The following is a 12500-nucleotide window of genomic DNA, read 5'->3' as shown; positions in this document are numbered from 1 at the left end:
GGTGACAGACAGAACAGGTATACGGACAAACTGCTGATATTTGTTCATATATATTTCATATCCCTTTGCAACACACACACACACACACACACACACACACACACACACACACACACACACACACACACACACACACACACACACACACACACAGGTAAACACAAGACAAGCCAATGATATTCCAGTCGCCTCAGGTATTGACAGGTGTGCAAGAAGGTAATTATCTAAGCCTCATCGGACACCTGTACACTATCAGGTAACTCCCTCCACTCGCCCTCCACTCGTCCTCCACTTCCTGCCCCACCAACCGCCTCGTCTTACCCATCAATCACCGCGGCGTGCAAGGACAAGGCTGGACAGGCGCGCCTCACTTCCCCTCCTCAGGTACTGGTGACTATTAATTAGACTGCACTGGTATATCGTTTTCTTCGTGTAGGAATTGTAAAGTAGGTTATATTCTTGCTTGGTTTTCTTTCTAATTATTTTGAAAGATTATTTGTCATTTTGTTGTGTGAAATGTGTTATGACTGCTACACCTCTGTTACTACCACCATCGCCACTATATCTCTCTGTCTAGCCTGTTTGTCTGTCTGTATGTGTCTGTTCCTCTCTCTCTCTCTCTCTCTCTCTCTCTCTCTCTCTCTCTTACACTGCCTTTTTTTTATCCTGTCTCTCTCTCTAACCCTCCTCTTTCCTCTCTATACTGAGCCACTCCACACTCCACACTTTCCTAAAAAACCCATCACACCTGTTCACTTTTTAACACCACACCTGGTTTTGTCCCGCACCTTCCCAGGGTCACCTCGCTGCCTCACTGCCCCGAGCACTCACGCGAGGAAGTACTGAAGCTAACACTCTTGCTGACTTACTTCTTACTGACTTGCTGCTAACTGGCACTCTACTAAACCGAATATCCACCCGCTACAGATTCCACTGACTCTTTTCTACTGATTCTGATCCTCTCCTTATTCTCTGTTGCTGTTCATGATTTCTATTGACTAAAACATTAGGGGATGTATTCATAAATGTTTTGCTCTCTCACCACGACTATTTTCAAGGACCACAGAGATTATTTGCCAGGTGTTCAAGAGTGTTTCTCCTGTTAAAATTGTAGAGTTAGTTTTTTGTCACTAGAATCATAAAAATATATCTAAAAACCCGTGTCATATGAGTTACAGTATTTTGAAAGCAGTACAGGGACAGCGAAGAAGTGTTTCAGAATACGGGACTAGGAATATCCAGTGACCTGCAGAACTCGCCCAGCCAGACACACAGCACGTCTGGACAGGAATCAGGTTATGACCAAAATAGCCACCCTGGTTAAGGCGAGTGTAAATTTAGTCTCGTTTTAAAATGGGAATTATCTTAACCTAGACAATTTGCCTTCTAAACACCCCAAGTCTTGCCCTTCCTCTCTCCTTCCCTCTATTCCTTCCTTCTTTTCTCCATGTCTTTTTTCTCTCTCCTTACCTCCATTTCTTCTTGGTATTCCTTTTCCTCCTCCTCCTCCTCCTCCTCCTCCTCCTTCAATAATGGTATCAATTTTGGGGGATCATTATTACCTTAAATTTTCCTCCTCCTCCTCCTCCTCCTTTTTCCAGAAGAAAAGATGCAAAAGAAGAGAGAGAGAGAGAGAGAGAGAGAGAGAGAGAGAGAGAGAGAGAGAGAGAGAGAGAGCCACATCTACGCAACTTCCCTCCCCAGACTCTTTAATTTAACGCGTCTAAGTTATTTTTCTTGCAGCCAACTAAGAGATTCCACCAAGTTGTCCGAATGAGGGAGGTTTATTTTTATTATTATTTTCTTTATTTTTCTTTTTGGCCTCGTATCCCAAGTTTATCATTTCCAGTCATCAAATGTGGATGACTTACGGAACCTTGGTAGGGAGATGGTGGTGGCAGTGGTTGGTGGTGGTGGTGGTGAATGAGGAATAAGAAAAAATGGAAGAGCTGGGGAAGAAGGAGGAGGAGGAGGAGGAAGACAAGTAGAAAAGAAGAAAAAAATGAAGAGAAAATAGATGGAATGTAGCTAAAGAGGTAGATATACGGAGGGACCCATAGATAGATAGATAGATAGATAGATTGATAGATAGATAGGTAAAAAGACAAATAAATGTACAGATATCCATTAAAAAAAATATAACCTACCCGCATCTCCTCCTCCTCCTCCTTCTCCTCTTCCTCCCCTCCTTCTCCTCCTCTTCCTCCTCCTCCAGAATTTATCGCGGTCAAAGAGAAAGCTTCACTCTCGGAAACTTTTCGCGTTTCTTCCGCTGGCTGAGGGATGCTGATGTGAACGAGGTGGTGAGGTGGTGTGGTGATGCTGTTGTGATGCTGTGGTGTGGCGATAGTTGTGGTGCTCGTTGCCGGTGGTGATGTTGCTTGTGGTGTGGTGAGAATGTTGGTGTTGGTGGTGGTGTAGTGTGATGGTGTGTTGCTGTGGTGTGGTGTGGTGTATGTGGTGAAAATGTTTGTGGTGTTGTTGTGAGGGTGCTGGAGTTGGTGGTGATGTGGTGAGATGTATGTGGTGAGAATCTTAGTTGTGGTGTGGTGTTGATGTTGGTGGTGGTGTGGTGTGGTATATGTTGTGAAAAAGTTAGTTGTGGTGTGGTGAGGATAGTGGTGTTGGTGTGGGGATAAATGGCGTGACACTATGATGGTGTTGCGCTGCTGTGGTGACGCTGTGGTGTTGCTGTTATAATGTATAGTGATTCTGTAGGTGTAATAGTAACCTTGTGTTGGTGTACCATTCCCCATCACACCCTGCTAAGCCGCTGTCATCTATACAATCACCTCGCAACACCACGTATCATCACGCAGCACCACGCATCACCACGTATCACCACGCATCACCACATCACATCTTCGCTCCTTCCATCTCCTAACAGACAAGGAACAAGTAAGAACAAGTAAGAAGCATTAAGACCCACAATTCCCTGACTCACTAGCAAATACCGTGTTATAATCTTCCTTTGTCTCCACACCGTCACTTATTAAACGCTTCGATCCTCCTTCACTGACAGAAAACCGCAATATAAACGACTCGATTCCTTTTACAGACTCAACACAGGACACAGAATATTCCTTAGTCCATTTTTCTAACGCGTCATAAACTGCTGTACCTAATTCCTATTTTTCCACAAGATAAGAGAAGAGAAGGGAAGGAAATTGTAAAGAAAGTATAGACGATCGAATACTTTACACCACAAGGGATCAGAGGATGGAAATAAAGGGGATCTGATTCCTTAAGGGGCTTGCAAGTGGCGGTGTTGATGCTCCTTTCTCTATCACACGTGGGGGATTACAATGCGATTCTGCTTCCCCGATGGATTGTAAAGAGGATTTCAGATGAGAGCGCTGAGGGAGGAGGAGGAAGAAGAAGCAGCAGAAGAAGATGAAGAAGAAGAAGAAGAGGAGGAGGAGGAGGAGGAGGAGGAGGAGGAGGAGGAGGAGGAGGAGGAGGAGGAGGAGGAGGAGAAGGCTGCATGTGGTCATAGTTGTCGCAGAAGGAGGGAGAAAGAAGGAAAAGTGCAGAGAGGAAGGAAGAGGAGGAGCAAAAGAAGGATAAGGAAGTGAAAGCAAGGAAGGATGCAGTGTGTAGTGGCGGTGAAGGAAAAATGATAGCATTGTAGAAGAGGAGGAGGAGGAAAAACAGGAAGGTAAAGCTAATAATGAAGTGAAATGAATAAATGAATGAATGTATGAATGATTTAATGAATGTATCTCTTTTGCATTCATTAATAAACTATTTCATCTTCAGAGTCTTCAACACATTCATTACCATTCTCTATTGATACTTTCTTCTTCTCTTCCTTCTTTCCTGTGATCCTCTTCCTCTTCTTCTCCTTCTTCGTCTCTCCTTTAATTCGCTTCCTCCTGTTACCTTCTCATCTTTTCTTCTTTAATTTTTCTCTCCCATCCTTCAACAACTAAATCCATCACAGTCTCCTTTTTATATCCTCTCCCTACCTACGCATCCTTCGATCCTGTCCACCACCACTACCACCACTACCACTACTGCCACCACCACCACCACCACCATCACCACCGCTGTACACCTCAATAGTAAACTTCTTCAATGTATTCCAGTCATGTCCCTCTCTTCTTCTGATCAACACCTCCTCCTTCTTCCCTTCCTCCTCCTTCTCCTCCTCCTCCTCCTCCTCCTCCCTCCTCCTCCTCCTCCTCCTCCTCCTTTTCCTTAAGCACCAACAGACCTAACAGCTTCCCTTCCCAGTACTCTCTCTCTCTCTCTCTCTCTCTCTCTCTCTCTCTCTCTGGGTTTAAAAAGGACACAAATAATAAATCACTTGGTTCGAGAAATTGCAACGATTAGGAATTTTAATGCTGGGAATTTGAAGAGAATGACTTAATAGAAGATAATGATGGTGGTGGAGAGAGAGAGAGAGAGAGAGAGAGAGAGAGAGAGAGAGAGAGAGAGAGAGAGAGAGAGAGAGAGAGAGAGAGAGAGAGAGAGAGAGAGAGAGAGAGAGAGAGAGAGAGAGAGAGAGAGAGAGAGAGACACACACACACACACACACACACACACACACACACACACACAGATAAAGGGGAAAAAAGGGAAGGACGTTTATCCAGTTAATTCCAAAGTCACCACAACTTGCGAGGATTAGAAGAGGGGAAAAAGAGAGGGAAAAAAAGATGGCGGAGGAGGAGATGGTGGTGGGCGTCGTTAAAGAGGGATTCCTTTCCACGCAATTTACCTCTTAGACTAATTTCTTGTCCCTCCTCGTGATTCAACGTGTCTCCCCCCCTTCCTATCTCTCTCTCTCTCTCTCTCTCTCTCTCTCTCTCTCTCTCTCTCTCTGTCTTGGCTCATCCTTCCTGGCATCTCTATTATTTTTTCTCGTGTTTCTTTTCAATCTGCTTCTTTCTTTCATTCATTCTCTCACGTACTCACTCATTGATGTTATTCATTCACTCACACGCTTTCCTTTTCCATCTTTCTTTCCTTCGTACTTATTCATTCATTTCTCCATTTTTCTATCTACCTTCTCTTCATGTGTCTATTTTCTACCTCTTCATTTGTCCATCTTCTACCTTCTTGTCCTCATGTGTCCGTTTTCTAACTCTCTTTTTATCTTTTACAGCTTTCTAATGACTCAGTACTAATTGTCAAAGCCATTCTTCACATCTACTTTATTTGAGCACTGATTCCATCCTATCTCCATCACAAATCTAAGTGACTCAAGCTGGAACGCATCACTCATTGTTCAATATTGATTACTGAGGCTGGAAATTTTGCTGACGTAGCCCTTGTTCTATATATCGTCTGTACCGCCTCTAGTCTTCTATCAGGAACAGCTTAACTTACACCTCCCTCCCTCTCTATCCCCATTTCTAACCTCCCTCCCTCGCTCCCTCTCTCCTCCCTCCATCCATTCCTGACTGCCTTCCTCCCTTACTCCCTTATTTCCTCCCTCTTCTCTGCTTCCGTCCCTCTCTCCCTTCCCAATCTCCCTCCCTCCCTCCCTCCTTTCATTATTTCCTCCCTCCCCTCCTCCTTCCCTCCTTCCCTCGCTCTCTCCCTTCCTGCCTGCCTTCCTCCCTCCCCACTTATTTCCTCCCTCTTCCCTCCTTCCCTCCCTTCCCAATCTCCCTCTTTCGCTCCTTTTCCTCCGTTCCTCCTTCCTCCTCCCTCCCTCCCTGCCTTCCTGCTTTCTTCTCTCACTCCCTTTCCAACCTCCCTCCGTCATTCCCTCCCTCACTTCCTGCCAGCCTCCGTCCTCACTCCTTCCCAACCTCCCTCCCTTTCTCCCTCCCTCGCTCCCTCCGTCCCTCCCTTCCTTCACTGACTTACCTTGAAGTTACTGAGGTGGTCCACAACACACGCCAAACGCACGTCCCGCCCAGCCGGCATCGTCACGTTGCTGATTGGCTCCAGGAAGTACGGCATCTCTGCAACGAGGAGTGTGGTCAGCAGGGAGTCAGCAGGGAGTCAGCAGTAGGTCAATAATGGGTTAGAATCAGTAAGGAGTCAATACGTCAGTAGTTACTTATTAGCGCAAACCCACACTACTAATAATAATAATAATAATAATAATAATAATAATAATAATAATAATAATAATAATAATAATAATAATAATAATAATAATAATGATAATAATAATAATAATAATAGTAGTAGTAGTAGTAGTAGTAGTAGTAGTAGTAGTAGTAGTAGTAGTAGTAGTAGTAGTAGTAGTAGTAGTAGTAGTAGTAGTAGTAGTAGTAGTAGTAGTAGTAGTAGTAGTAGTAGTAGTAGTAGTAGTAGTAGTAGTAGTAGTAGTAGTAGTAGTAATAGTAGCAGTAACAATCTCACCAAATCTGAGTACTTCCTTCCTCTTTCACTTGCAATAATAATAATAATAATAATAATAATAATAATAATAATAGTAACAACCTCACCAAATCTATCTGAGTACCTCCTTCCTTTCTCGCTTCCTTTGTTCCCTCAATTCAAGAGATAAAGGAAAAATTACCATAGATTATAATACATTAATCCTCCGCTCTTACCAAAAAAAGATGAAAAAAGAGCTAAAAATAAATGAAAGGGAGGTAAATATATATGAAGATGCTATTATTATTTCTGTATATATTACATTCTTCCCGACCATTACAAGGGGAGAGGGAGAGAGGGAGAGAGGGAGAGAGGGAGAGTGAGAGTGGGAGAGATATAGAAGGGAAGAGGAATAAAATGTGAACGGAGACAAGAGAACGAGGAAAAAGGATAAAGAGAGAGAGAGAGAGAGAGAGAGAGAGAGAGAGAGAGAGAGAGAGAGAGAGAGAGAGAGAGAGAGAGAGAGAGAGAGAGAGAGAGAGAGAGAGAGAGAGAGAGAGAGAGAGAGAGAGAGAGAGAGAATGCAAAGGAAAAATTAATGCCAAAAGATGCAAAGGAAAACAAGAAGAATAAAGAAGAAAATGTGAGAGAGAATGTGAAGAAGAATTAAGAGAATAAAGAAAAAGAGAAGCAAAGGCGGAACGGAGGGAGAAAGGAAGGAAAAGAAGCAAACTGATGATAAAAGAGGGATAAGGGAAAGGAAGATAAAGGGGAGAGAAAGTAAGAATGAAGAACTAGGAGAGAAAAGAGAGAGAAAAGAGACGGAGATAAAAGGAAAAGCAAGAAATAAAGAAGAAAACAGGGGAATAAGGAACTATGAGAGAAAAGAAAGAGAAAAAGGGAGATAAAAAGGGAAAGGAAGGAGGAAAGAAGGAAAGAGATAAAAAGGAAAGAAGTTGAGAAAATACAAAGGAGAAATAAAAAGGGAAGGAATGAAGGAGGAAAAAAATTATAAAAAATATACGAAAAAAAGAAGAAAAAATAACACAAATTGAAATAAAGAAAAAAAAAAACGATGAAAAGAATAAAAGAGAAAGAATGAAAAATTACAAAAGAGGAAAAGGATAAAAACGGAAGAAGAGATGATAAAAAGAGGAAGAAGAGGACACAGGGGGGGGAGGATAAAAGAGAGGAATGAGGGGAAACCATGAGAAATGTGTCCTCTCTTGTATAGTGTGATTATAATGCAATAACGGGAGGAAGAGGGAAACATTTTTGGATTATTGGATAAGGAAAACTCGAGTGACATGTTTCTGTCTTTCATGGAGCCGGAAGGGAAGGGAGAGGGGGGACGAAAGGCAGAGGAGGGAAAGGGAGGAGGGGTAAGGGAGGGGGAGGGAAAAGAGGGGTCAGTGCGCCCTTTATGAAATAACTCAGGTGGAATTTTGGGAAGGTTTCGTGAATCAATCATTTTAGTGCACGACGATGCTGAAGAATTACTGTGTGTGTGTGTGTGTGTGTCTTCTGACTATAACACACACACACACACACACACACACACACACTTCCTTCACCCTCGAAACTCACAATACCACCTTTACCGTCCTCTCCTCCCCCATACACACACACATCCCCCTTTCCCCATATGCACAAGCCTCCCTCCCCCCATACACACACGCTCCCACCATCACCACGTCCATATCAATAGAAAACGGGAGGGGGACAGCAGGCGCCACTTCACTTTATCGTATTTGTGATTTGCAGTTGGAGTTTCGAATCAAATGAATCCTTCGCTCGAATACGCGGCGAGAAGTGACGGATAAATAAAACCGTATCCGATGTCGCCCTCAGGTGTCTCCCTCTCCCTCCTCTCCCTCACCCCTCTCCCTCTCTCTCTCTCTCTCTCTCTCTCTCTCTCTCTCTCTCTCTCTCTCTCTCTCCCTTCAACCGCGGCTATATGACACACAACGGCTTTTTGTGTTTCTCTCCCCCCCTTCTCTCTCTCTCTCTCTCTCTCTCTCTCTCTCTCTCTCTCTCTCTCTCTCTCTCTCTCTCTCTCTCTCTAATTACCAGTCAAGGAAGCGAAAACACACACACACACACACACACACACACACACAGAGTCCCCTCCTTCATCCCTCTTCTTAAACCCTCTAATAAGTAATACATTAAAATAACCCTTTAAATCATCATCTCTCTCTCTCTCTCTCTCTCTCTCTCTCTCTCTCTCTCTCTCTCTCTCTCTCTCTCTTATTCGTCCTTCCCTCCACACCATTAACTTTCTTTTTCATTCCAGTTTGATAAATTCACCTTTTTTACATTCTCTCTCTCTCTCTCTCTCTCTCTCTCTCTCTCTCTCTCTCTCTCTCTCTCTCTTTCTCGTCTTCATCAGTTTGTCGACGTTTCCGATTCGCGAAGTTATATAGATGTGTGTGTGTGTGTGTGTGTGTGTGTGTGTGTGTGTGTGTGTGTGTGTGTGTGTGTGTGTGTGTGTAGTGTTGCGGATCAGTGCACGCGAACACGACTCTATGCTGCGAAATTGTTTTTAGATGTTACATTCATTTTTTCTTCCTTTCTTTCCTTTTGTTTCTTTCTTCTCTATTTTTTTCTGTCTCTTTTTTCCCAGGTGAGTTTGTATTAGGGGTGGGTGTGAGTGTGGGTGAGTGTGGGTGAGTTGTAGGTGTGAGTGTGGTTGAGTCTGTGTCAGGGGTGGGCGTGAATGTGGGTGAGTGTGGGTGAGTTGCAGGTGTGGGTGTGTCTGTATCAATGGTTGGAAAAATTCATTAACATTTCTTTCATTTTATTATCTATTGTTGAGAATATAAAAATCTACTCTGTTGTATATATTTTTTGTATTTCTACCACTTATTATTATTTCTTTAGTCTGTGTCTGGTTGAGGTGAGTGTAGTGGGTGGTGAGGTGAGTTTGGTCAGGTGAACATAGGTGGGTCTAGTTAGGATAGTCTACTCAGGTGATTCTCCCCAGATGTGTATAGGTGAGTCAAGACACGAGTGAGTATCTGCCAGGTAACAAATTATTCACCTCATTATGTACCAGGTGTAAATTATATTTTTTTTATGAATTATTTGCTTTTTCTTCATAATTTTCTCTCCCTCAGTCCATCCCTTCCCTGTGTCGGCGTGGCAGCGCGTGGCTTCCTCTGGCGTAATGGTGTGCTGGTGTGTTGCGTCACGTGGGTCTGACTGGCTGGCTGGTTGGCTGGCTGGCGTGACGCGGACAGAGGGACGCGAATGTTTCAGCGACATTTCTTACAGCTCGTGATTCTCCGTGACTCTCCATCATTAATTCCCTTCCACCCTTGGACTCTTTGAAGGGTGTCAATAAAAATAAACAAATAAATGAATGTTTTAGTGAAATATAACTGAGAAGTGAAATGGTTTGCTGAGGAGAAGAGTGATGTATGAATAGTTTTAGTTTACAACACACACACACACAAAGACACACACACACACACACACACACACACACACACACACACACACACACACACACACTAACATTTCGCTGCTCCTCTCCTCTCATCCTCCACGTTACGAGAGCGCTGAGGAGGAACAAAATAAGACAAATGATGATTGTATTCGTTTACTGGCTAGACGAACGAGGTAACAATATGGGCCGGAGACTTCCCACGCTCTCTCAGCCCACTGTCAGCCACCCGTCAGCTACCCGTCAGTCCCCGGCAGCCCCAAGAAGGCCCCGCACCTGATGAAGCCACGGACACCCACAAACACGAGCTTAGGTAATCCTTCTACCTTTCCCCAGCCTGATTTCCGCGTCCTGGCCAGATTTGATGCTCTTTCTAGTGGTTGATGGGAAGGTGTGGGTGTTGAGGGAGGGAGGGAAGGAGGGAAGGAGGGAGGGAAGGAGGGAAGGTGTGAGGTGTTGATGGAAGAAGAAGGAAGAGAAGGAGGAAATGGAAGAGGCGTGTGGTGTTGGAAAGTGATGGTGTTGATGGAGGAGGAGGAAGAAGAAGAAGAGGAGGAGGAGTAGGAGGAGGAGGAGGAGGAGGAGGAGGAGGAGGAGGAGGAGGAGGAGGAGGAGGAGAGATATATGTTTTCCTTTTCATGTTCAATTTTTTCCCTCTGTTCGCGCGTTTTCTGGTGTTCTATTGTCTTTTTGTTTGAGAAAGAGAGAGAGAGAGAGAGAGAGAGAGAGAGAGAGAGAGAGAGAGAGAGAGAGAGAGAGAGCAAAAAGTAGTGAACCCCAACCTTTTAGTGTGTTTTGTTGTTGTTTCACTCCATCATGTGTTGGTCACGTGATGCTGGACAGAGAGAGGGGGGCGGGGAGAGGGTGTTTGAGGGACGGAGGGGGGCATAGAGCAGGGGGTGGAGGGGGTGTTGGAAATTCTGGCTACATTAATCTATTAGCGGCGAGAGTGTAAATGGAACGCTCATAAATCAAGGCAGCGAGTTAAGTTTAAATTATCTGATATGTAGTTTGTATAGTTTTCGTATTAAATCGTTGCGCCGTGTGTGCGTATAATGATAAAGCTGCCTTTGACGTGTGATTATACGACACACATGTAGGAGAGACGGAAGGGGTGTCGGTATGCTTGTGTGTGTGTGTGTGTGTGTGTGTGTAGGTAGGTAGGTAGGTAGGTAGGACACATTTTCTCTCTCTCTCTCTCTCTCTCTCTCTCTTCTTTTTCCTTACATTTCCCTTCCTTTTTCTCTCTCTTTTACTTTTTGTGCCCTCCTTTCTAAGTTCTCTCTCTCTCTCTCTCTCTCTCTCTCTCTCTCTCTCTCTCTCTCTCTCTCTTTTCTCTCTGTGCCTTCCTTTCTAAATTACCAATGTCTTATTCTTCCTTTTTTGTCTTCCTTTGAGAGTCAAAAAATTCTACGACCTATCAATCTCAATTCATGATTCCTTCCTTAATATTCCTACGACTCTCTAGAAAATCTCTTGGCCTTCCTTTTTGTTCCCGTGTGGCCGCGTGGAGGTGTGTTGGTTGGTTGGCTGGCGGGCGGCGGGAGGCGAGCGGTGGAGCGAAGTGTGGAGTAATATGTTGTGATGACGCGGCGGGAGTGAGTCCTTGTAATGAGGCACCGGGACTGAGTTATGAGCGTATTAAGAGCTCATGGCATCTGTGATTGATCGGGGGTAGAAAGAGAGAGAGAGAGAGAGAGAGAGAGAGAGAGAGAGAGAGAGAGAGAGAGAGAGAGTTGGTTAATTCATCTCACTGTATCTTTCCCTCACTGTCTCTCTCTTTTTCATCGTGTGTGTGTGTGAGTGTGTGTGTGTGTGTGTGTGTGTGTGTGTGTGTGTGTGTGTGTGTGTGTGTGTGTGTGTAGGGAGGGAGGAAGAAGGTACTGGATTTAAAAGTCCCTCGTAACCTTTCTTATCTCTTTCTCTTCACCAAACATCCTCCTCCTCTTCCTCTTTATACTACTACTGCTTCTTCTTCAGCCAAGACGTACCACGCGATTTGGAAAATTAAGAGAGAGAAAGACAGTAGTAGTAGTAGTAGTAGTAGTAGTAGTAGTAGTAGTAGTAGTAGTAGTAGCAGTAGCAGTAGCAGTAGCAGTAGCAGCAGCAGCAGCAGCAACAATAACAATAATAACTTGCAATATCGACACCACCACTATCACCACTAACACCCAACACAACCAATACACACACAACATACACACACTCACCAACGCAAGCCAAGGCAAGCCACTAAGGCAGCCTGACGTATCGCACACAGGCCAGCCAGCGCGGGGGCGACAGGCATATCCCGCTAGTTCAGGCCGAAGATCCCTTAGAAGGCCGCCCGTATCCAGCCAGCTTAGACGAAATCAACCTTACTGCCGCACCTTTTCCCCCGGGACTAAGTAAGACCCCCTTGACGAGTACTTGCAAGCGACTAAAGGTTCACTAAAGGTTCTCTCCTCACGTGTATTGTCTCAGTGTTTGCTGTAGATTCCAGTCTTTATAGCGTGTAGCGGCGGCGGACACGAGGGTAAACAGATCGGTGACAGAAAGAGAGAGAGAGAGAGAGAGAGAGAGAGAGAGAGAGAGAGAGAGAGAGAACTACTACTCCTAACACCACCACCATATACAGAAAAACAACAATAACATCACCACTTCCACTAACAACAACAACAATAATAAAAAGACAGAGAGCATGATCGCCAAGGATTCTTCAGCCCACGCTAAGGTTTGTAATTCCCTTAATTCTTCCTTCACTCCTTCAGCTTCCCTCTCAACACGCGAG

At 44.5% G+C, this 12500-nt stretch overlaps 1 protein-coding gene across 2 annotated transcripts in view; it reads right to left on the bottom strand.

The window, feature by feature from the left end:
* Positions 1-12500, bottom strand: part of LOC123503185 (lachesin-like) — a 171455-nt gene that overhangs the window by 8429 nt on the left and 150526 nt on the right. For both annotated transcript variants that reach the window (XM_045252731.1, XM_045252732.1), the window contains exon 2: positions 5821-5918. In XM_045252731.1, the coding sequence (XP_045108666.1) occupies positions 5821-5918 (98 nt within the window). The remainder of the gene's footprint in view (positions 1-5820; positions 5919-12500) is intronic.

The sequence above is a fragment of the Portunus trituberculatus genome, chromosome 13, assembly GCF_017591435.1.
Source record: "Portunus trituberculatus isolate SZX2019 chromosome 13, ASM1759143v1, whole genome shotgun sequence".
NCBI classification, from domain to species: Eukaryota; Metazoa; Arthropoda; class Malacostraca; order Decapoda; family Portunidae; genus Portunus; species Portunus trituberculatus.
The sequence above is the reverse complement of the archived record's forward strand: the minus strand, read 5'-3'. Positions and strand labels throughout refer to the sequence as shown.